This window comes from Babesia microti, chromosome II (genome assembly GCF_000691945.2).
Source record: "Babesia microti strain RI chromosome II, complete genome".
In the NCBI taxonomy this organism is placed as follows: Eukaryota; Apicomplexa; class Aconoidasida; order Piroplasmida; family Babesiidae; genus Babesia; species Babesia microti.
Window position 1 is genome coordinate 974,038 of NC_027206.1, and position 19,867 is coordinate 993,904.

The following is a 19,867-nucleotide window of genomic DNA, read 5'->3' on the forward strand; positions in this document are numbered from 1 at the left end:
TTCAAAAATTATCAAAAACTTGAATTATACGAGTAAAGTAAGAAAGTATTTTTATTGATCATTGCAGCAGGGGAGGATTTGAATACTTTTGCCCAGGTATATGCAACTAGGTAAACTGCGTTTATCTTCTCTAATAGCCTCATTTGCACCAAATTCTCGGTGAAAATGTGGTCCACTGTATTTTACAGACTCAGAATGTACAACCATATTGACTGCTGCACGCGATTGCAGGTTAAATATTTCCTGCAGTAGATGCTCAAAAATTTGTTTTACATTGTATCCAGTAACTGCAGAGGCCTCGAAATGCTGTATATTGCACTCCTCTGCAAATTTCTGAGCCATTTGCAATGGCACCTAAGTTACATTCGATTATTACTTGTCTTGCTAGTGGACTTTTATCTAACAGATCCACCTTATTACCCACCAAAATTACAATTACATCTGGTTCCGCCGCTTGTCTCAACTCATCTAACCATTTTTGTACGTTAGTAAATGATTGCCGATTTGTGACATCGTAGACCAAAACAGCGCCTACTGCCCTTCTGTAATGGGCGCTAGTTATACTTCGATAACGCTCTTGCCCGGCAGTATCCCAAATTTGGGCTTTTACAGTCCCTCCAGTTTGTAATGGAACAGTTCTTGTGGCAAATTCAACGCCAATGGTAGCCTTTGCAACGGGAGGCAATGAATTTTTTATGTAACGACTGAGCAGATATGATTTGCCTACATTAGTTGTGTCCTTACCAACGGTAGCATCTCCGATTAAGATGATTTTATAGAGATGGTCGTACGCGCCGCTACTCATTTTGGCGCTTTATATACATGCTGCATAGTGTGTCAACCGCACCACATAACATGCCGTCATTAATAATTTCACACATTGATCTAGTTAATCACTAATTAATGATAAATTTGATCGCATGTTAAATTTATAAAATTGAATATAGGGAGTTTGTATAAATTCAATACTTATGTGTAAATAAAATCGTCAATTGAGCATAGGAGTGTTGACGTCGAAACAATATTCCTGTACTGACTGAGTATCAATATTCACTAATCTAACCAACCCTCCTGACATAGAATCGTTTTTTGTGGCATATAAAATAGCCTGTTTAGCCAATCTTACAGATTCCTCAGCTGACTGGTCCTTCTTATAGTTGCTTTGTAAGAAGGCTTGAATGTATCCTGATCCTGATCCAGCACTTATGAAACTATCCACCTTAATCTTGGCTCCTCCAGGCATTACAATATAAACATCAGGTATGCCTGTAAAATCCACCCCTGCAAATATCAATCCACACCTCAGTCTATCTTTATATTCGTGGACCAAGTTTTGAGCTATTGAAGCTATACAATTTACGGTGGGTCCCATAAATCCACATTCTTGATCATGTTTGTAAGAGTAACTGAACGTGGAGATGGGATTATTAGGTTGATAGTTGCCGGTGTTAGATTCTGAGTGTGATGGATCTACATCCATACCTCTAACATAGACGTTAGACCCGTGCGGTTCGTAGTTGAAAATTCTCAATTGCTGGCGCAATACTTGCCCATAGTACTTTAGGATGAGTGACAAATTTTGGGTATCAGCGGCACTACCACATCGTGCCACGTAAATATTTGGAAGTAGTTTAGTAATCTTCCTGGCAACTCTATTAGAGACAAATTGGCCCGAAGAAGTCCTACTATCGGCAGCCAAAATTACACCTCCCGCATAGTGCATAGCCAAAATTGTAGTACCTGTAGAAACTTCATCTGTATTCGGAAATTTCGAAATATTATCCACGTATTCTATCCCACACCCGTTCACCACAGAACACATTTCACAATACTATACTATTAATGGGGACATTTGACCTATATACGAATCGGTAGATATATTCCCAACTATTCTACAACAATATGCCATTATATTTGAATTTATTCGTAAATAATTGCGGCATAGATACGCCCACACCAACTTACATATAATGGCACTCGGTGTTTAAAATAGTGTTAACACGAATTACAAGAATATTGTGTAAAATCATGCCTACTGTGTTAAAATTTGACTGAACTAATTACATATTCGCATAAATTTGTGCAATTTTAATCGCTGGGTGTTAAGTAATCTGTTACTATTTATGCTATTAAGTGCAAATCGCATGCGATGTTGTTATGTTCCTACTCTTTCATTGGAAGTTCTGAGGTAACATCTTTCCCAAGGTAAAATTACGACGTATCGCCATCGTATGGATTATTTCTCTAAGTTTTAGAAATAATACACGACGCATACGAACTACCTGCCACTTGGAGTTAGAGTCTAGAGTCTAAATCTAACATCTAGAGTTTCACTACCATTCAGTAGAATATACTAGGTTAAACAATGGGCCATCAGAATTCCAAGGTTAATTTGGATGATATTCGTAACAACGTGGTCTCCAGTTACCCTGGGATAGAGGAGCAGTTGGACATTGCCTTTGACTACCATGATCCGGAAAAGGCGGGTTTCATCAGTTACAGTCTCGCGGAACCGCTTTTGAGACACCTGCTCATCCAATACGGACTGGTTGACTATATAAACAGATTCACAAATTCACAAGGTACCAAATGTTCCATCAATTAAATTTATGTACATTTAATCAATTAGGTGAAATGGATCTAAAATACGTTGCAGACTTCCTTTACTACATCCCCGAACTCGAATCTCAGTTGAAACCACTGCAAGATAATGTGGAAGTTGTTATTACTGCGGGCCACTTGAAATCTTTGGCAATCATTTGGCTTCAAAAAATTGCAGATGTGTATCATGGTATGCAAATAATCAATCTAGCTGACCAAGCACAATGGAATAAGCAAGCTGAAATAGAGAAACATATGCAACATGAGAGTACATGTGTTAACAGGTGCCAAAATGATCAGTTGGAACGGGAACAATACAATGATCACTTGAAGCTGAGTTGTCAAGTTGGTTTCGATCAGGTAATAATAACTTAAAGTAGAACTTCAATGGTATGTACAATGTCCCAAATACGGACTTCCAGTTTGAGAACCAGGGAGTAACAATGAATTCCTACATGAACCAAATTCACAACAATCCATATCAGAGTAATGATTATGGAGTCAAATGCTTTGTATACCCAACTGCCAATATTCCTGGTGGAGTCTGTACCAGCGCCGGGGCTATTTTACCCATGAGAAGGCCTCGTTCCCCTCTTTACAATGGGGTTAGACGCCAAAAGCAAAAACCTTTCACCAGGTGTTGCTAAGTCACACAAAATTTAGCACAGTAGTTTATACAATAATTTTATCATTTCCACTGCATTTAACATAACTAACTAGTACAGTACGTCGGGCCGCCGCTTGTACGTTGATTATACCATGAACGATAATTACAGATGTGTGTCTGAAAATATTAGAAACCTATCTCTAAAATATGGCACACAGATCCCTAGACTTGTTGCTGTAACCAAATATCAACCCGTTGAACGCATTTTGGCACTTTATTCTCTAGGTCAAATCCATTTTGGAGAAAGCAAGGTTCAAGATCTGGTTGAAAAGGCATCAAGGTTGCCAAAGGATATAAGATGGCACTTCATAGGAAAGATTCAGTCAAATAAATGCAAACAGCTGGCGAAGGTCGACAATCTATTCCAGGTGGAGTCATTGGATTCCGAATACATAGCATCGGAGTTGAACAAGTGTTTGACTAAAAAAATAAATGTATACATTCAAATCAATACCTCGGGGGAGGAAAGTAAGAATGGAATAACATTTGACGATCAAACCACACTATTTAACATGGTAAAATATATTATTAATGATTGTAACAATTTAAAATTTTGTGGATTAATGACAATAGGGTAGTTAATGTGTTAACTTAGTCATCCTGATTTGGATAAATGCGAAAAATGTTTCTCTATACTGTCAAGATTGAGAAGGGAGGTCGAAAAAAACTTCCCTGAAATCGGTGAGATGTATATAATGTAGCACTGGAGTCTAGCATGGGCATGAGCAATGATTACCATCTTGCAATAAAAGAAAACACAAATCAGATTAGGTTGGGACGTTGTTTATTCAACTCATGCAGTTAATATTTGTCTTATAAGATTATCAACTGGCTCCTCTTTCATTAAAGAATCACAAATCGCAAGTGCCGTGTCAATATCTACATTTTTTGCGATATGTAATAGTAGATGAAAATCGCTATATAAAACATGAGAATCAAACCCATCTTTCGGGTTATCATTCGCCCCATTGGCTTTCATAAAATACGCCTACATTAATTTATAATTTTTTAGTAGTTAAATATTAAAGACTTTTATACCTGTATATTTGGCGCTTTCCCTCTATTTTCCCTTTGAAATAACGAGTTTTTGAAAAATGAATTAGGCTAAATCAAAATTTTAAAATTACCGTTATGGGCGCCGATTCATTGACTCTAACCAAAACCCAACTAGTGTCAAAGCTAGTGGTCTCCGTTCCCTCTTCAAGTACACCCGGAAAGATCACATATTCATTAGGATTTACCAAATGAATCTTAAGGTTATCGTCTTGTTTAGGGTCGATTAAGCCGTCTCTCACAAGTGCCATTCCCTAAATTATGTTGATTATACCATATCAGAAACCATGAAAGCATTTAGGGAACATTCTCCATTATTATTTACATCGGGCGATATTGTACAAGTAACGTGATGGGATGCATTGTAACCAGTATAATGTCCCGTATCAATCCTGCTATTTTGAATCTTAGCAATATCATATATTTCCTGGGCAGTCAAGAAAAAGTTGTCCCTGGGCAAATGGGAAAATATGAATCCAATTCTCTCAAGTCCAAGTCTTTCTGCGATAGTGTCAACGACACTTAAAAAATTATCAGGTTCAATTCGAACCGACTCAATGTCCCCAGTTTGTATTGGTTCATAAATAGCTTCACAGACAGCGCGGATTCCCATGGGATAGTGAACATCTTCAATGTAGTAGCCATACATCCATCCACATCTTTGCGTCAGCATTTCACAATCATGCATCCAAAAATTTACAAAGTTGCGTATTTCCTCCGTATTCATAATCTCCAAATGGTCTACATGTCTATATGGCTGGCGTTTTAACGCAATTGATTGAGGTATCTATGTATAACGTTGATTACTACCTTGTTCATCTTCCCGACTTCAATTTTCACAGGCAAATATTCATTTTTAAGGGGCAAATCCGAAACGTTGTATCCCCTTTCTGAAAGAAATGAGTCGAATGATTTAAATTTTACATCTTGCATAAATTCCGGAATTTCTGAATGTCAATTCATATACACCTTTTGATGTATCCTGAAATTCAACAGGATAATCCGAATTTAAATTTAGAATTGTCCCGTGAACAATGCCAATTTTATCTAATTTGACATTTACATTGGGATCAATCTTGGTTATATAATACTTACAGATGTGTCGGAGGGGGCTATGGACAGACATTGTTTCTCTATAGGCACACCGGTACGCTCCGCAATCTCAGACATTAAATCACTAAGCATGGAATCAGTAGGTAAGGTAACCCTAATGATTCCGGTAGGACAAAATATACGAACAACGATTGACATTATTTGTTAAGGTTACAAAAGTAGTTAGCCACAGAGAGGTTGTGGAAGCACCACGACATCCCGTCACTGTTGATTACATACTTTTTGTCAATTCCACTGGCATTCTGTTTTTTAATTTTACAACAATAACAGTTTTGCCATCCTCCAAATTTTAATTGCCCTGGTGGGTCAAAATTTTCAAATATTTTTCCATTAACCATAATAATAAATAATATAGTTGTAATTATTAACTAAATTAGACACAAACATACTAATAGGCTCATGCACACTGCTCTTAAAATCCATTCATTTCTAGATCCCTTCCAGAATTCTTTATACTTTACAAATCTCTTAATTACACGTTCCTTGAAATTATTTTCTAAATAAGCACTATTCTACCTTTACCAATATCATCAATACATTGTTTTTTCACTTTCTTATTTTTATCCCTCAAATCGATTGTTCCGAATCCCCAAAGAACGCCCGCAATAAATCCACCCTGGATATAATACAATTTACCAGATGCGTATAATTATCCGTATAACCAGACAACCCAGTCAACAATCCAAATAACTACATCAATTAGTAAGTTACCACAAACGATATCACAAAGGACAATATAAACTTTGGACGCGCAATCATTTTCCAATATTCTGACTAAATAAAAATTTTACCAATGCAATATGGAATTAGAGCTCCCATCAATCCGTACATTGCTCCAGATGATCCAACAGTTGTACCGCAAGGGTCTAAAATTGCAGATAATAAATTTCCAAATATTCCGCTGACAAAATATAATCCTGCCGTTCTAAAAAACCCCCAGTCCTAAATTAAAATAGAATCACTGGTTCAATCATCCATAGAGATTGTATTTGACAGCAGAGATTAAATACCATATGAATTACACTTCCATGGAGAAACATTGACCAAACTAATCTATAATACTCTTTGTAATTTCTGATTTTATTGGAATTCAATCCCCCGAGTGTTTCAAAAATTCTTGCGTTCGGAGAATCAAACCTACCGCTGGATTTCGATCCATCATATTTCTTTAAATTCACCATTGGCCATCCATCATCGACAGTACCACTGCCAATAAAAGCTCTGTTATGAGCAGAATCGTTTAAATTTACTTCACAAGCCCCGTATCCTATATTTACAATATAAGGAAGATGCTTTTTGGTAATAACATCTCCACTTATTAGAGAAGGGTGTACAATTGGCGATATACATCTTCCATTAAATGAATTGTGATTATAGACTAATCTTAATAAATGATTACCTACTCAAATATAAACGATATTATTATCATAGAAGATGACGCAATTGTAAAGCTGAGTTTTCCATATATAGGATTTGCTGTTCTAGGCACTACTATAATTGGTCGAGTAATATTAGTTAGCTTTCGCTTTAACGGTTCAACACTACTTTTTAGTCTATCAAATTTTTTTTTTTGCACCTTAACCTCAAATTTTTCTCGTTTTACATTCGTCACGTTGTCGAAATGTACGAGCTTTTCCTTGAATGTGACCGGGAATTCACCAGTATCGGCATTTTCTACTTCTTTAGGCTCATCCATTTAGTTTAATATATTTTTCAGCAATATTTTTATCTCTCCAGCACCAAAACATCCCCTTATACTTAGATAAGACCGGATTATCTCCCGTTATAAAAATTCCACAATGACACGTATGCCAACCCGAAAGTTTGAATTGTCCAGGCGGTGAAAATGTCTCGTAAACCTCAGGTGAAAGTAATAAAATAGAAAGAATGAGTATAATTGATATCTATATGTCAGTTAAACGCTACACACATGTGCCACACATATCTTACCAGTGTCACCATACTAACTACACGCACTATAGTTTCTCTACATCTCATTCTGCAAGGGGGACTTCCTGGAGCACTAAATCTTTGTTTAATCCTTTTCAATGTTCTCTTAGTAACTCCCTTTTCAATCCCTTTTTGTGTCTCATAAGCAAGGCGCCTCCTATTTCCCATATCATCTAAATATATTCAAAACACACATATAAAATGAAATACACTCACATTTATTCGCAACAATTAACCGTAGCGATGCTTTGTAACGCTCTGTTAGCATCCACCTTAGTATAGGTGATAATAAAACCCTTTCTACAATTATACACCTGTCAAATGATGAAACACTGCGTATAGTTCCAAATCCCCAAAGGATCCCAGCAATACACCCCCCCTTAATTAAAAATAAGTTACTAAATGAGCATAATTATCAGTATAACCAGCCAATCCGGAAATTAGTCCAATGATCTATATTATTATTTCATACTATAAATATACAATTGAATATTAATATTGAAAAAGGTCTAGGTATTGTTTTCCAATATTCTAACTAAATAAAAATTTTACCAATGCAATATGGAATTAGAGCTCCCATCAATCCGTACATTGCTCCAGATGATCCAACAGTTGTACCGCAAGGGTCTAAAATTGCAGATAATAAATTTCCAAATATTCCGCTGACAAAATATAATCCTGCCGTTCTAAAAAACCCCCAGTCCTAAATTAAAATAGAATCACTGGTTCAATCATCCATAGAGATTGTATTTGACAGCAGAGATTAAATACCATATGAATTACACTTCCATGGAGAAACATTGACCAAACTAATCTATAATACTCTTTGTAATTTCTGATTTTATTGGAATTCAATCCCCCGAGTGTTTCAAAAATTCTTGCGTTCGGAGAATCAAACCTACCGCTGGATTTCGATCCATCATATTTCTTTAAATTCACCATTGGCCATCCATCATCGACAGTACCACTGCCAATAAAAGCTCTGTTATGAGCAGAATCGTTTAAATTTACTTCACAAGCCCCGTATCCTATATTTACAATATAAGGAAGATGCTTTTTGGTAATAACATCTCCACTTATTAGAGAAGGGTGTACAATTGGCGATATACATCTTCCATTAAATGAATTGTGATTATAGACTAATCTTAATAAATGATTACCTACTCAAATATAAACGATATTATTATCATAGAAGATGACGCAATTGTAAAGCTGAGTTTTCCATATATAGGATTGTTTTTTAATTTTGGATCTCTGTTAATTTTAGACTTAGTAGTTTCCCCCGTTATCAATGAAAATAGTTGGAAAGGAGTCAAGGGTGATCTCCTTTCGACTTTCCCCTTAAACCAATTATCTTCATTACTATCATATCCATCATTTTTACTATTACAATCGTTGCCATTTATTATATTAACCAATTCAACATCTACCTTCTTATTCACGTTCATTATGAATATCAATAAGCTGTAATGAGCACCAATGAGTCAAAATGGCTTGAAACAGCTCAATCTGACATCCAAACTATAGAATAAAATAGCTGAAGTTAATTAAATATTCAATTAAAGAAAATATTTGACTATAAAGTACACAGGCTTACCAAACAACTATTGTGGTAATTAATTAGCTGTTTGTGAGTCATTTCTTTCTCTTTCATAATTATCTATGTCAAGAATCCTTTGTAAAATTTGATGTGGAAATTGGTAAAAGTTTAAATTGATAAAATGATCCTTTGAACCTAAGTAAACATTTACACACCATATGATAGTCGTATAGATTCCTGTCCTTCCTTTATAATATTCGAATTGAATGTGAAATCATTATTCTTAAGGAGTCTTGGAACGAAATTCCTATGGAATTCCCTAAGTTATACATTCAAAGACGCAATAACACATACATAAATGACTTTTTCGCATCAATTATAGAGAATGAAATAATTAAAAAGTTTGCCTACCTTAGTAACGTATTTTCGGAGTGAAATGTTATATTTAGGACGCCACAGAGAAGGCGGATAGGCTTAGAGAAGGCCAGCTGCCGCACGCGAGCTGTACCTAAGAATATACTAGACATAAAAGCACTACAATTATAAATTAGTAATTTTGTAGATAGTTATTCGGCAATTTCTTGCTGTTTCTGAAGAATTTCCAAATGTTCCTGCTTCTCCTTCAGTGCAATATCATCTAGCTCCTTGCGCTTACACTCGAGGGCATCATAAATATTCTTTATATATTTCTTAGAACGAGCCTTGTTATTCTTCCTCTCAGATAGCACAGACTTAGATATTTTAGCATGTTTAGTATCTGTCTTGGCAAGTTTTGACCTCACAAACTTGATTACTTTTATGCTGGTTGGTTTTTTGACCGTTGTCTTTGGCGTTCCCTTCTTTGGAGGCAATAACACTGATTGCACAGGAGTTGAATTTATAATAGTCTCAACATCTACATTTTTCAAAATGGAAGCACTGCTATCTCCAATCTTATTAGACACAATCATCTTAAGACTTGAGTCTAGTTGGGTAAACGCCGATTTACTCCAGACACACAATCGACCAAAAGTACCACCGGGGGCCAATTTGAGTAGATTCAGTCTATCTACAGTAGTAATCTCAACGCCAGGTAAATTCCTAAAGGCTTTTCTTGCAGGACAATGTTTGTTACTCAAAATGATTAGCGGTCCAATTGGATTTCTCTTCCCTCTCCCCCTAGTCTTCCCCCTCCCAGCTTTAGTCTTAGTTGCAGCCTTGACTACCCGCTCTAATTCCGGGCTCAGGCCAATGGCTTCCAACGCTTTCTTGGCATCTTTAGTTTTTTCCATTTGCTCTATTGCATCATCCAGAACCAAAGGTAACTCTAACACCTGTTCAATCCTATGTCCCCTAGCCAAGACCAAAGGTACAATGGCAGTGGAAGCTACAGAGGCCGCTACAGCTAACCTCTTCTCCTTCAGGTTGATCTTTCTGTGCCACCTCCTCCAGACTTTGGTTGGGGCATACATACCACCTCCTCGACAAAAATTTGCATTAGCAGCTTGTCCAGCTCGGTGTGTGCCCCCACCATGAACTCTAGGTACACGAGATACGGCTCTGCCGGTACCCCAGGAAACGGCTGATGTTTGATATCCTGATAGATTTGAAATAGCATATGGCTGCCGCTTGTTCTTGGACATGCAAGTATAGATGTACTTCACTAAATCTAACCGAAGAGGAGAGCTGAATGTCTTGGGCATGACAACGGATCCCACACGCTTATCCTCACCAACACCAAATACTGATACCACAGGTCGGATCATTTCAGATATTCGTCAGTAAATCGATTAATCAGCTAATTATACTAATAACAATTGTAGAAGTTGAGAGGTCACGTAGTTTATATTGTCTAAGTAACAAGTGGACCCGACAGTATACGTAGACCTACCAGCAATATTACTTGGGCCGCACCCCATATACAAAGCATTTAAATATGCTTTGCTTGTTTTGCCCACAATTAAAAATATTAATAGAGATATGCCACTATGTACGATTCACAATACAAATCATTTTACCTTCCAAAATCGCATTTGGTGAGACTGACAATGCGCAACTAGTGTAGACGTGTTATGTTCATTTATATTGTCACAAATAACATTTTCAATTATCATTATGCAGTCTTAATATGCAAATTATAATGTTGAGTGAGTTCTGCTTTCGGCACAAAAATTCCTACCCTATGGGGATGTCCAGCTCTACTCATCCATATTACATGGACTTTTAGTTGTTTGGCGGCTCGTTTGTATAGGACAGTAGGTTATTGTCTAATTTTAAATCATGGGAAACAACAAATCCGTGCATGGACATAAACTTACTCAGGTCCAGGAGGAGGAATATTTTGGGCACTATGGAAGCCATGTCATCCACGCCAAAAGATCTGGGAGAACTAATTTGACCAGATCTACGTCTAAAAATTCGCTAAATTCGCTTGTGTATAGAAGTGCCCATCCATCCACATCCAAATACAATTCCCCTGCCAGTAATGGCGCGAAACCCGTAATTAGTTCTCCGTCTGATTTGGAAATTGACAGTTTTATGGAATATGAGGATCAGTTTGAATATCTAAATGATTACATCAATACACATCCTGACATACTGACCCTTGGCAAACAAGATTCGATGGATAATTGTACATTAGTCATTAATCAGTCAAAAGGCTCCAATAATGAAAGTGATAAATTTTTTAAAGATAAAACGGACATTTCTACCAATTCCTCAATTTCAAGTCTGGGTTATGGGCAGCCTTCAGCCAAAAAATGTTTAATAGAGGATTCATATGATGGAGTAACTAAAAATGATGGATGCCGATTAATTTATAGCACAATCCACATCCCAGATGGATCAACTCATCAAGGTAACAAATAGTTAATTTAGGCCATTGGTTAAATGGTTTACAGCATGGCTTGGGCTCTGAAAAGTGGGCTGACGGTGCTACCTACCATGGGGAATATTTGCATGGTAAGAAACACGGCTTCGGACAATTCTACTGGCCCAATGGCAACTCTTATGTTGGCAGATTTGTCGATGGTCAGATAAATGGTATAGGCACTTTCATTTGGAATCAGGGGAAGAGGTATACAGGTACTACACATATAAATAATCTAGGAGAATGGAAAGACAACCAAATGCATGGACATGGCGAATATGTTTGGCCAGATGGGAGAATTTATCGCGGTGAATTTATAAACGGCAAGAGGCATGGAGTTGGACTTTTTGAATGGGGGGACGGACGAAAATATCAGGGAGGGTTTAAAAACGGAACTCAACATGGCATGGGGATATACTTTAATACCAAAGGCATTGTACAACATGGGATTTGGAACAATGGTAAAAACACAAAATGGCTCGACCCACACAACACTACCACTATAGATAAATCTGATATTAGAACTAAGGGTGATAATGATAAAATTAATTTACCAATTAACATTCACAACCCCCCAGATTCTATTAAAGGGAAGGATCCATGCCTTAATGATGGAAAGCATGAAGCAGATGAAGATTATGAAAGAGTCTTTAAATGAGCCCTTCATATCTATAAAATCACGGCGCGGATGATTAAATCAATCCAATAAATCTAACATCAAATTAGTTACACTTTTCTCTTCGTTAGGTCGTGGCACCTAAATTAATTGTGACCTACAAATTATCCACTAGTACTACTGTTCTGGAAACCTTATCCAAATTACCAAAAAATCCGTCCAATAACTCTTGTCTCTGTGTTGGATCTTGCACTACAGCTTGAGGCAGCTGGTTCATCGATTCGTTTATTATATTCTTGCAATTATCATTCTGTTTGATCATGTAGTATATTAGCTCAGCAATACTGGAAGTGGCACCGTAGCAAGATCCTCTTGCCATAGCGGCAAAGGCTGCATCAATTGCCGCATTTTGGTGAACTGGCGTTTTAACATGTGTTTGTAGAAACTTTGCCAAACACCTAGATTCTTGGTAGGGGGAGCAGTGGGCCAGACGATTACAAGCAATTTCTATTGTCTTGGCCTCGATGCTACCATCGTGTGGCTCATGGTAGAAGAAGGTAGTTAAGAGTCCAAATAGGTCTTCGGATAGATATGTGGTATATTCACTCTTTTCATCCGCAGCTATTAACAGATATATTGCTTTATTCGCGATGTTTTCAATTAGAGTTTTAACTAAGGACGAATCCCACTCAACGTACTTGTGTGACAGTCGTTCCAGCCAATCTAACGTATATAGATGGGTGCTCTGTAGAGCAAAATTCGGGTCTATCAGAATCATCATCAATGCCTGGCAGAATTCACCCAAGAACGGTGCAAAATATTTCCCACATGCCCTAATCGCGTGTTTAAGCAGCCTTCCAGCCGATTCACAAGTTGAGATATCCCCATGTATATGCTTCCACGCGTCAAACACTAGTGGTATAATCATCGTAGCGATGTAATCTACCAACGATTTGTTGTACTCTGGTTTAATTGATATGGACTGCAATAATCTGAAGAAAGCACAGCCATTATCGGAGCCTCGCTGGAAGAATGACTTTGAAAAGTTCTTTAATGTCATCCTGGAAATACACGAAGGGTACAGCACAATGTTCAGTGTGTTGTGAAATGTATCTACAGGGACCAGTGAGTAGGTACAATCATTTAACATGCAACCGTGCTTTATAAAAAGGGCCATAGATTCAAGTAATATGCACTCATTAGATTCATCTAGATATGGTATTGCCCTTGACAACATAGTAATCGAATCGTTCAGAATTTCCGCTTCATTTTGAACGAAAAACTTGGGTCTATACTTCCAAGCCAACCCATTAAGAATCCCTATGGCATGTGTCACTACCTTTTGGCAAATGGGATTTGATCTCTCATCTTTCAGCCCAGCAAATGCAATCTTAAACTCATCTAACACAGCCTTCTTGCACATTTGATAAGTATCGGGCGATGATTCGCTGCAGATGCACGAGGATAGCAGAATTAGTGCCGCGCTACGAGCTAATCCCTCCTTGTAATTAGTAGGAGGTGATGATGGGAACTGGGGCAAATTGTTTATGAGCCCCAATGCATGTTGACAGGGCTTTGGCGATGTGGCATTTACTACTATTGCCATGGACAACATGGTACCTATGGGATATTCGCTAAATGATTGTGCTAGGCACGAAGCAGTGTAATCGCTAGAAAAGACACTGCAACACATGTTAATTATATCCCCAAGAGAATCTTGATATTCAGCAAACTCGAAATCGTCAATAGCTTCTTCAAATACCGCTGATTTACATCTAGCAATTATCTTGCATAAATCTGGGACAAGTTCCTTGGGGAATCCATCATTATCAATCAACCTTAGTATCGGTCCCACAGTTGAAATGCCAACTGAGGAGGGTATATAGCCATAGAAGTCTTTAAAATTTGCAATATCCCATAAATTATCTGAAATAGGGCCCCGCATTAATGCAATGGAGGAAGAGACTAGATTAATTGGCCTAGGGTCAAGGTGTAGGAGGAATAATATTAGGTGTGCACGTGAATCCATCAGCTCAATGTCACCATTTTTCAGATTATTATCCATCACACTTTGTATTACTGGGAGCATATTTAAGATTTTGGAGTGCAAATCCTGAGCTTCTTTGATTTTGACTTCAGTGATGTTACTATCCACCACATCTTCATCGCTACTGTAATCCAGATCATCATTGTCGTATTTAGAAGATCTCTGCGATTTTATTTTACATTTATAATTGTCTCTCAAGGTCTTAATTATGGAATCGACTGATGCATCCAATATTTCCTGTTCCGAATCCTGCGTAATTAATGTTAAGCAATCATCCAAAATAGGATTCAAAGTCACATTGTTTGCCGAATTAGTATCATTATGATAAGATCTCCAAATTTTCCAACAAATTATCACCTTGGGCCTAAGGTTAGGGTAGGTTTGTCTTATATGCAACAAATAATTCTCGACATGTTCATACTCTGCTTCCAAGTTCTGCCTCAACTTAGATCTAGAAGTGTTTGAAGTTACTACATTCTTAGTGACCTGTCTATCTGCCAACGAAGTCAATAAAGAGAGAATGCATTCCACCGAAATGTTCTTGGTTTGTTCCACATTAGGAGAAGATATGTATGTCCGTGCCGGATTGGGCCACCAATTGGCACCCTGTAACGCTAAAGCAGACAAAGATTGGCATATTGTTGAACTCGCAGGCTTGTTTCCCAACGATTCTAGATCTATTAGCATTGAAAGTAGTGATAGACATAGGATAGGCCCGGATGATTGTGGTATTTGGTAAAAATCATAGAAAATCTTAGCGCGCAAAGTCTGAGAGGCAATTAAATGAACCTATAAAAATAAGCGCACTGATTTACCTCGGGCGGATATTGAGAAGTTAAAATTGTATGTGCTTCGGTCCATGCTTGTGGAGATTTCTGCCACCGAACAAGCTCATGATCTCTAGGATTGAAATATATACTTACGCGTTTCTGCGATCCTCCGGATTGTTCGAATTTAGTAATGTTGTTAGATGTTTCAAAACATCCATAGCTGTTACTCACTGTCGTGGGTATGTGGGTAACGAACTATACTATGTTTATCTAAAAATTTATCCCTCTATATATTCCACTTATTCTAAAAATTTTATCAAATTATAAAATTATTTGCATCTCAAAATGTCGAAATCTTTAAACCTGTTTTAATCTTAATAAAATATTGTGTTTGCGTATCTCCATTAGATTAACCTTGTTTTTTAGCCTACCGGCAAATTTAATCTATTACATACATTTAATCCAAAGATCTATAATTGTCTCGCCGCGGTTCCTTATGTTCTAACAATCGTTTTTGTCGATTACATATTATAGATGATTCGCAATTATTTGCCGTATATGTTTTGGTCAATCTATCGACAAACTTTCATTAGAATTGTTCTAAATCGATTTAGAATAGCATTGCAACTTTAATTGAAGTGTACCAAATGAGTTTGTTAGTTAGCCTACGTTTTCTTGTCCTATCGGCTCTGCTAACCCGGGCAAATGCTAATTTAGGAGTTTTCAATAAAGAAAAGATAGCTGATGATGGACATGTTTATGGAATTGTTGCAAAATATTACAACAACGTTCCACAGCTTTCAGCTGGTTCGTGTGTATTTGTTTCTGATAAATATCTAGATTATAAAATATGCGAAATGGATTTGTTTGTTGGAGAATCTGTTGTAATTCAGTGTGAGCAACGTGCGCACAGTAAAAATATCTTGTATTTAACAAAAGAACCATTATACCTATCTACAAAATACAGAGAATCCCTTTTAACTAAACATAAGAAAATATTATTATCTTCATACATAGAAAAAATCAAACCGAATATTAAAATAACGGAGCTGAAGAAATTTGGTTACACAGCAACTCTACTTCAATGGCCATGGGATGGAACTGAGCCTAATAACCAATACGATTTAAATTTCAACTGTGTACGTGAACATACCAATAAAAAATTTACTACAAAATTATCTACTATAAAAATTAGATTAATGCCTTCCCCTAAATATAGAGAGTCTACAAGTTATTTACATTTAAAGAACATAATAAATCCCGAATCCAGCGATATGATAAGATATTATAAGCATTTAACGTATGGGCAAGATTTAAAGATTGTAGGTAAAAACATTGAGCTAGTTAGTTATACCAGTAACGGAACAAAAGACAAAAATACTCTTCATAACGCTGATTCCGATATAATTTTTAATTCTAAAGAATCAAAATCGTTTATAGGTTCGGGAATCGACCACAGATATGTCACTTTAACCGATACGTCTGCAACTGTAAATTTAAAAAACCCTAAAAATATTTTCGGAAATGACGAGAGAAATATAATCCATATTATCGTTGGTTATAAAACAATTATGCCTGAGTCAGTAAAATCATTAAGTATCATTTTATATCTATATGCTCCAACATATTATTCTAGGTTAAGCGTATGCGGGGAAATTGATGGCTCTTTTGATAATACGAAAAGAGGAGTCTCAAATTTAGGCAATACATGTTATATTGATCCAAATATAACGCAGACAATAGCTTTGCATTGCGATGAAGAGAATAGTTTGATTCCATCTGAAGATTTGAATATTTGGAAAAATCAAGATAATGAAGATATCCATCTTTCTGATATTATTAAAATTGAGTCAATCAAAAAGATATCCCCTTCTCTAACAGTAATAGACTATTCACCTCTCGTAAATGATCTAAATGGATTCAAGTATATGGATAACCATGAAATGTACATGCGCAGTGTTACATCTTTGTGCAAAGCAAAAAATACAGAAATTGACTCCGAAAGTTCCCATGGAGAACAAGCGAGATTTATATTTGCAAATATGCATATAAATGATTTTGAAAATGATCCAGAATTCATTGAAACTAATAGGTATGAAACATTTCTATATCCTGAAGGACATGTTCAAATTACCTGTCCTAAGTTTAATGAAAAAGAGACCCAAGTCGGACCAAATGTAAAGGACAAGATATATATCAAAGATGATAGTAGTAAAGAATTTAAACTTAAAATTGTGGATATCAGTGAGATATCCACTGGTCTCAAAAGAATACTAAATGGTCATACAACAAAATTAATACATTCTTCCCATAATGAAATTAAAGGTGAATTATATGATTTTTATTTAACATGCGTTAATAGTGATGAGTCAGATCCTAACAAATTTATCGGTTTAACAAGAATAGTTTTGATGGATAAACCTTTACCTATGGCTAATGGAATGATTGATTATACTAAAATCAATGAAATTAAAAAAGGAGAGATATCCTTCTGGTCAATACCAAATTTGAACGAGACTAACATTAAAATAGACTGCTCCAAATTTTTTCAGCAAAAAGAAAATCTAAAAATCGATATTTACCCAAATAAATGGAATACTATTATTTTGGATAGGCCAAATAAAAAATGGACACCTGAAATTGCAATTACTGCAAATTTCGGACATTCTTTTTTATCAAACGGATTTTTCATTGGACAAAATAGTAAAAACACGAACATCATAAGTGCACATATCAATGATCATGCAACTCTAATATCTCAATACAAAATTCCATTCTACTATGTGTGTATCGCCAGTACTACTTCAGCACCTGTAGAAAATAAAAAAAAATCAATAGATGCAGATACATCTAAAAAAATCACAAAAGAACCCGAAGATGATGATAAAGCTGAAGTTTTACCTGGAAATCTTAGTGCTACTGGAGATAGCATAGCAGTATTTGAGTGGATACCACCTGTCATATATAAAAAAATCAAAGGTTGCGGTATAGACACAAAATACTTTATAGATGATTATGGAAAGAATTACAATAGTAAATCATGTACTTTTGATATCACGAATCGTGATTTGTACGGAGATCCCATTGCTTTTCATTGTCCTACGTCTGTTTATCAAAAGAATCCAATTAAATGCTACGATAGATCAAGTCTTATTGATAGCATCTTCCATACTAAAAAGGAAGTCTCAATATTTGGAGACCCTGTTAATAAAAATGAAGCTAGATCGTTATGGTATGTCGTTAGGGAGAATTTTAGAAAACCAGATCCATCATACAACGGTTACGTCACAGTAGATTGTTTTTGCTATGATGAGAATGAGAATATAATTTCATCAATATCAATAACAAATAATGCAAAATTTATCGTATTTAATGTATCATTCGTATCATTAATAACATTATCACTTATACTAATTGGATAATAATATATTAAACCGAACAATTAGTTTTTATTTCTAACATAGGTTAGATAATTCACAGATTCTTTAATAGCATATTGACAGATTTTAGAATGTGTTCCGCTTTTCCATATAACATCACTGTTGTAAAATGAAATGGTAAGATTTTTTGAAAAAACACACTGACATTCACATGAATCAATTTGTCCGATTTCCTCCAACCAAACAAGTTTTCCAGCAACCCCTAGAATAGATAAACTGATTCTATGCACCGAGCTTTGCTCAATTAAATAAAACTTACAGATACTGGGTATTTAAATTCGGTTGGAGGCAATATGATCACACAAGGAACGCCAATATTTGAAGTCCTAATCAAAACATCATGTTGAATATCCTCAACCTTTTCAACAATTTTCATGTATTCTGTTTGTGAACAATTATTGTTTTTAATGTGAGAATCCCGATATTTATGGCCCGATGAAATGCAATAAACTAAAGGCTTAGATTTAAACTTCAGACTCCAATGAACAAATGGATGAAGTAATTTATGTTCCTAGAATAAGAATTTAATGTACTTGTGATGGGGAGATTATAATTATAATTTCTCCTGGGTTTAATTTAACAGCAACCATCAAACCTAAATTAGGGGATACTATACATATTAGAGTGTCTGCATAATCTTTTAAATTAGAAACGATATATTTATGATCATTTTGACCATCTGGTTCCGATACTGAAGTTAATATCTCATTTACTTATGTTAGTTAATGGAATATTTACATATTTTGGATGAGGTAGAGACCGAGTAGTGATTCCTAAGTGGCATTACCAATTTACCATAAACCAAATTTCTTTTACGAGCACTTTTATTATAACCAATGGTAGATTCTATAATTTCTCCTAAATAAATTAAACAATACCATATATAGCATCATTATTTGTGATTTTTGGCAAAATAAGTACAGACATTATAAATCAATTTTGGGAATGGGAACAGAATTGTCCAAATTTTCAGGAGAGTCTGTTTTAGATAAAAAAAGCATCAATTGATTATGCTCTTCTTGCAGTGTTTGCTCCCTCTTGCCTATCGAAATGCAACGATTATACCTAGCTTCGAATTGTGTATCGACAATGAGAGTTCCAGAGATCATTAAAATGGTTAAAATTATGAGATTAGCAGCTCCTATAGAAAGTATTTGTGTCCTTTTATCGATCCTCTTAAGCAATGCACATGTTTGCCTGAAATATTTGAACATAATATATA

At 35.9% G+C, this 19,867-nt stretch overlaps 15 protein-coding genes across 15 annotated transcripts; 4 read left to right on the plus strand and 11 right to left on the minus strand.

Moving 5' to 3' along the window:
* Positions 52-805, minus strand: BMR1_02g02755 (Rab family, other; the record flags this gene model as incomplete). Its single annotated transcript, XM_021481613.1, has 3 exons — positions 52-354; positions 377-723; positions 745-805. The coding sequence occupies 3 exons, from the start codon at positions 803-805 to the stop codon at positions 52-54; spliced, it is 711 nt and encodes a 236-aa protein (XP_021338236.1).
* On the minus strand, positions 989-1,822 carry BMR1_02g02760 (20S proteasome subunit beta 1; the record flags this gene model as incomplete). Its single annotated transcript, XM_012792861.1, has 1 exon — positions 989-1,822. One exon carries the CDS (start codon positions 1,820-1,822, stop codon positions 989-991), a length of 834 nt encoding a protein of 277 aa, XP_012648315.1.
* Positions 1,823-2,365: 543 nt separating this feature from the next.
* On the plus strand, positions 2,366-3,248 carry BMR1_02g02765 (G2 protein, putative; the record flags this gene model as incomplete). The annotated part of the gene is made up of 4 exons (XM_021481614.1): positions 2,366-2,582; positions 2,630-2,791; positions 2,813-2,961; positions 2,982-3,248. The coding sequence occupies 4 exons, from the start codon at positions 2,366-2,368 to the stop codon at positions 3,246-3,248; spliced, it is 795 nt and encodes a 264-aa protein (XP_021338237.1).
* Positions 3,249-3,360: 112 nt separating this feature from the next.
* Positions 3,361-4,073, plus strand: BMR1_02g02770 (Alanine racemase N-terminal domain; the record flags this gene model as incomplete). Its single annotated transcript, XM_012792863.1, has 3 exons — positions 3,361-3,842; positions 3,864-3,949; positions 3,970-4,073. The coding sequence occupies 3 exons, from the start codon at positions 3,361-3,363 to the stop codon at positions 4,071-4,073; spliced, it is 672 nt and encodes a 223-aa protein (XP_012648317.1).
* BMR1_02g02775 (nuclear protein localization protein 4 homolog) lies at positions 4,062-5,572 on the minus strand (the record flags this gene model as incomplete). Its single annotated transcript, XM_012792864.1, has 7 exons — positions 4,062-4,256; positions 4,307-4,372; positions 4,396-4,575; positions 4,596-5,108; positions 5,132-5,268; positions 5,291-5,396; positions 5,417-5,572. The coding sequence occupies 7 exons, from the start codon at positions 5,570-5,572 to the stop codon at positions 4,062-4,064; spliced, it is 1,353 nt and encodes a 450-aa protein (XP_012648318.1).
* BMR1_02g02776 (ROM3) lies at positions 5,572-7,130 on the minus strand (the record flags this gene model as incomplete). The annotated part of the gene is made up of 8 exons (XM_021481615.1): positions 5,572-5,802; positions 5,824-5,930; positions 5,951-6,050; positions 6,071-6,124; positions 6,146-6,204; positions 6,226-6,376; positions 6,397-6,817; positions 6,838-7,130. The coding sequence occupies 8 exons, from the start codon at positions 7,128-7,130 to the stop codon at positions 5,572-5,574; spliced, it is 1,416 nt and encodes a 471-aa protein (XP_021338238.1).
* Positions 7,123-8,832, minus strand: BMR1_02g02777 (ROM4; the record flags this gene model as incomplete). Its single annotated transcript, XM_021481616.1, is given in 8 exon segments — positions 7,123-7,338; positions 7,385-7,557; positions 7,601-7,763; positions 7,784-7,837; positions 7,857-7,915; positions 7,937-8,087; positions 8,108-8,528; positions 8,549-8,832. 8 exon segments carry the CDS (start codon positions 8,830-8,832, stop codon positions 7,123-7,125), a joined length of 1,521 nt encoding a protein of 506 aa, XP_021338239.1.
* Positions 8,833-9,000: 168 nt separating this feature from the next.
* On the minus strand, positions 9,001-9,451 carry BMR1_02g02785 (conserved Plasmodium protein, unknown function; the record flags this gene model as incomplete). The annotated part of the gene is made up of 3 exons (XM_012792866.1): positions 9,001-9,119; positions 9,140-9,243; positions 9,336-9,451. 3 exons carry the CDS (start codon positions 9,449-9,451, stop codon positions 9,001-9,003), a joined length of 339 nt encoding a protein of 112 aa, XP_012648320.1.
* A 39-nt stretch (positions 9,452-9,490) lies between these two features.
* BMR1_02g02790 (large subunit ribosomal protein L4e) lies at positions 9,491-10,669 on the minus strand (the record flags this gene model as incomplete). Its single annotated transcript, XM_012792867.1, has 1 exon — positions 9,491-10,669. The coding sequence occupies one exon, from the start codon at positions 10,667-10,669 to the stop codon at positions 9,491-9,493; it is 1,179 nt and encodes a 392-aa protein (XP_012648321.1).
* A 36-nt stretch (positions 10,670-10,705) lies between these two features.
* BMR1_02g02795 (hypothetical protein) lies at positions 10,706-10,822 on the minus strand (the record flags this gene model as incomplete). Its single annotated transcript, XM_012792868.1, has 1 exon — positions 10,706-10,822. The coding sequence occupies one exon, from the start codon at positions 10,820-10,822 to the stop codon at positions 10,706-10,708; it is 117 nt and encodes a 38-aa protein (XP_012648322.1).
* Positions 11,184-12,430, plus strand: BMR1_02g02800 (MORN repeat; the record flags this gene model as incomplete). Its single annotated transcript, XM_021481618.1, has 3 exons — positions 11,184-11,760; positions 11,781-11,987; positions 12,012-12,430. The coding sequence occupies 3 exons, from the start codon at positions 11,184-11,186 to the stop codon at positions 12,428-12,430; spliced, it is 1,203 nt and encodes a 400-aa protein (XP_021338240.1).
* BMR1_02g02805 (hypothetical protein) lies at positions 12,499-15,423 on the minus strand (the record flags this gene model as incomplete). The annotated part of the gene is made up of 4 exons (XM_021481619.1): positions 12,499-12,529; positions 12,550-15,224; positions 15,251-15,335; positions 15,359-15,423. 4 exons carry the CDS (start codon positions 15,421-15,423, stop codon positions 12,499-12,501), a joined length of 2,856 nt encoding a protein of 951 aa, XP_021338241.1.
* Positions 15,424-15,852: 429 nt separating this feature from the next.
* Positions 15,853-18,627, plus strand: BMR1_02g02810 (BmGPI8, Sexual stage antigen, Pfam s48/45; the record flags this gene model as incomplete). Its single annotated transcript, XM_012792871.1, has 1 exon — positions 15,853-18,627. The coding sequence occupies one exon, from the start codon at positions 15,853-15,855 to the stop codon at positions 18,625-18,627; it is 2,775 nt and encodes a 924-aa protein (XP_012648325.1).
* Positions 18,628-18,647: 20 nt separating this feature from the next.
* BMR1_02g02811 (hypothetical protein) lies at positions 18,648-19,572 on the minus strand (the record flags this gene model as incomplete). The annotated part of the gene is made up of 7 exons (XM_021481620.1): positions 18,648-18,884; positions 18,905-19,156; positions 19,179-19,240; positions 19,262-19,336; positions 19,359-19,418; positions 19,441-19,503; positions 19,524-19,572. The coding sequence occupies 7 exons, from the start codon at positions 19,570-19,572 to the stop codon at positions 18,648-18,650; spliced, it is 798 nt and encodes a 265-aa protein (XP_021338242.1).
* On the minus strand, positions 19,572-19,859 carry BMR1_02g02820 (hypothetical protein; the record flags this gene model as incomplete). The annotated part of the gene is made up of 1 exon (XM_012792873.1): positions 19,572-19,859. One exon carries the CDS (start codon positions 19,857-19,859, stop codon positions 19,572-19,574), a length of 288 nt encoding a protein of 95 aa, XP_012648327.1.
* Positions 19,860-19,867: the final 8 nt, after the last annotated feature.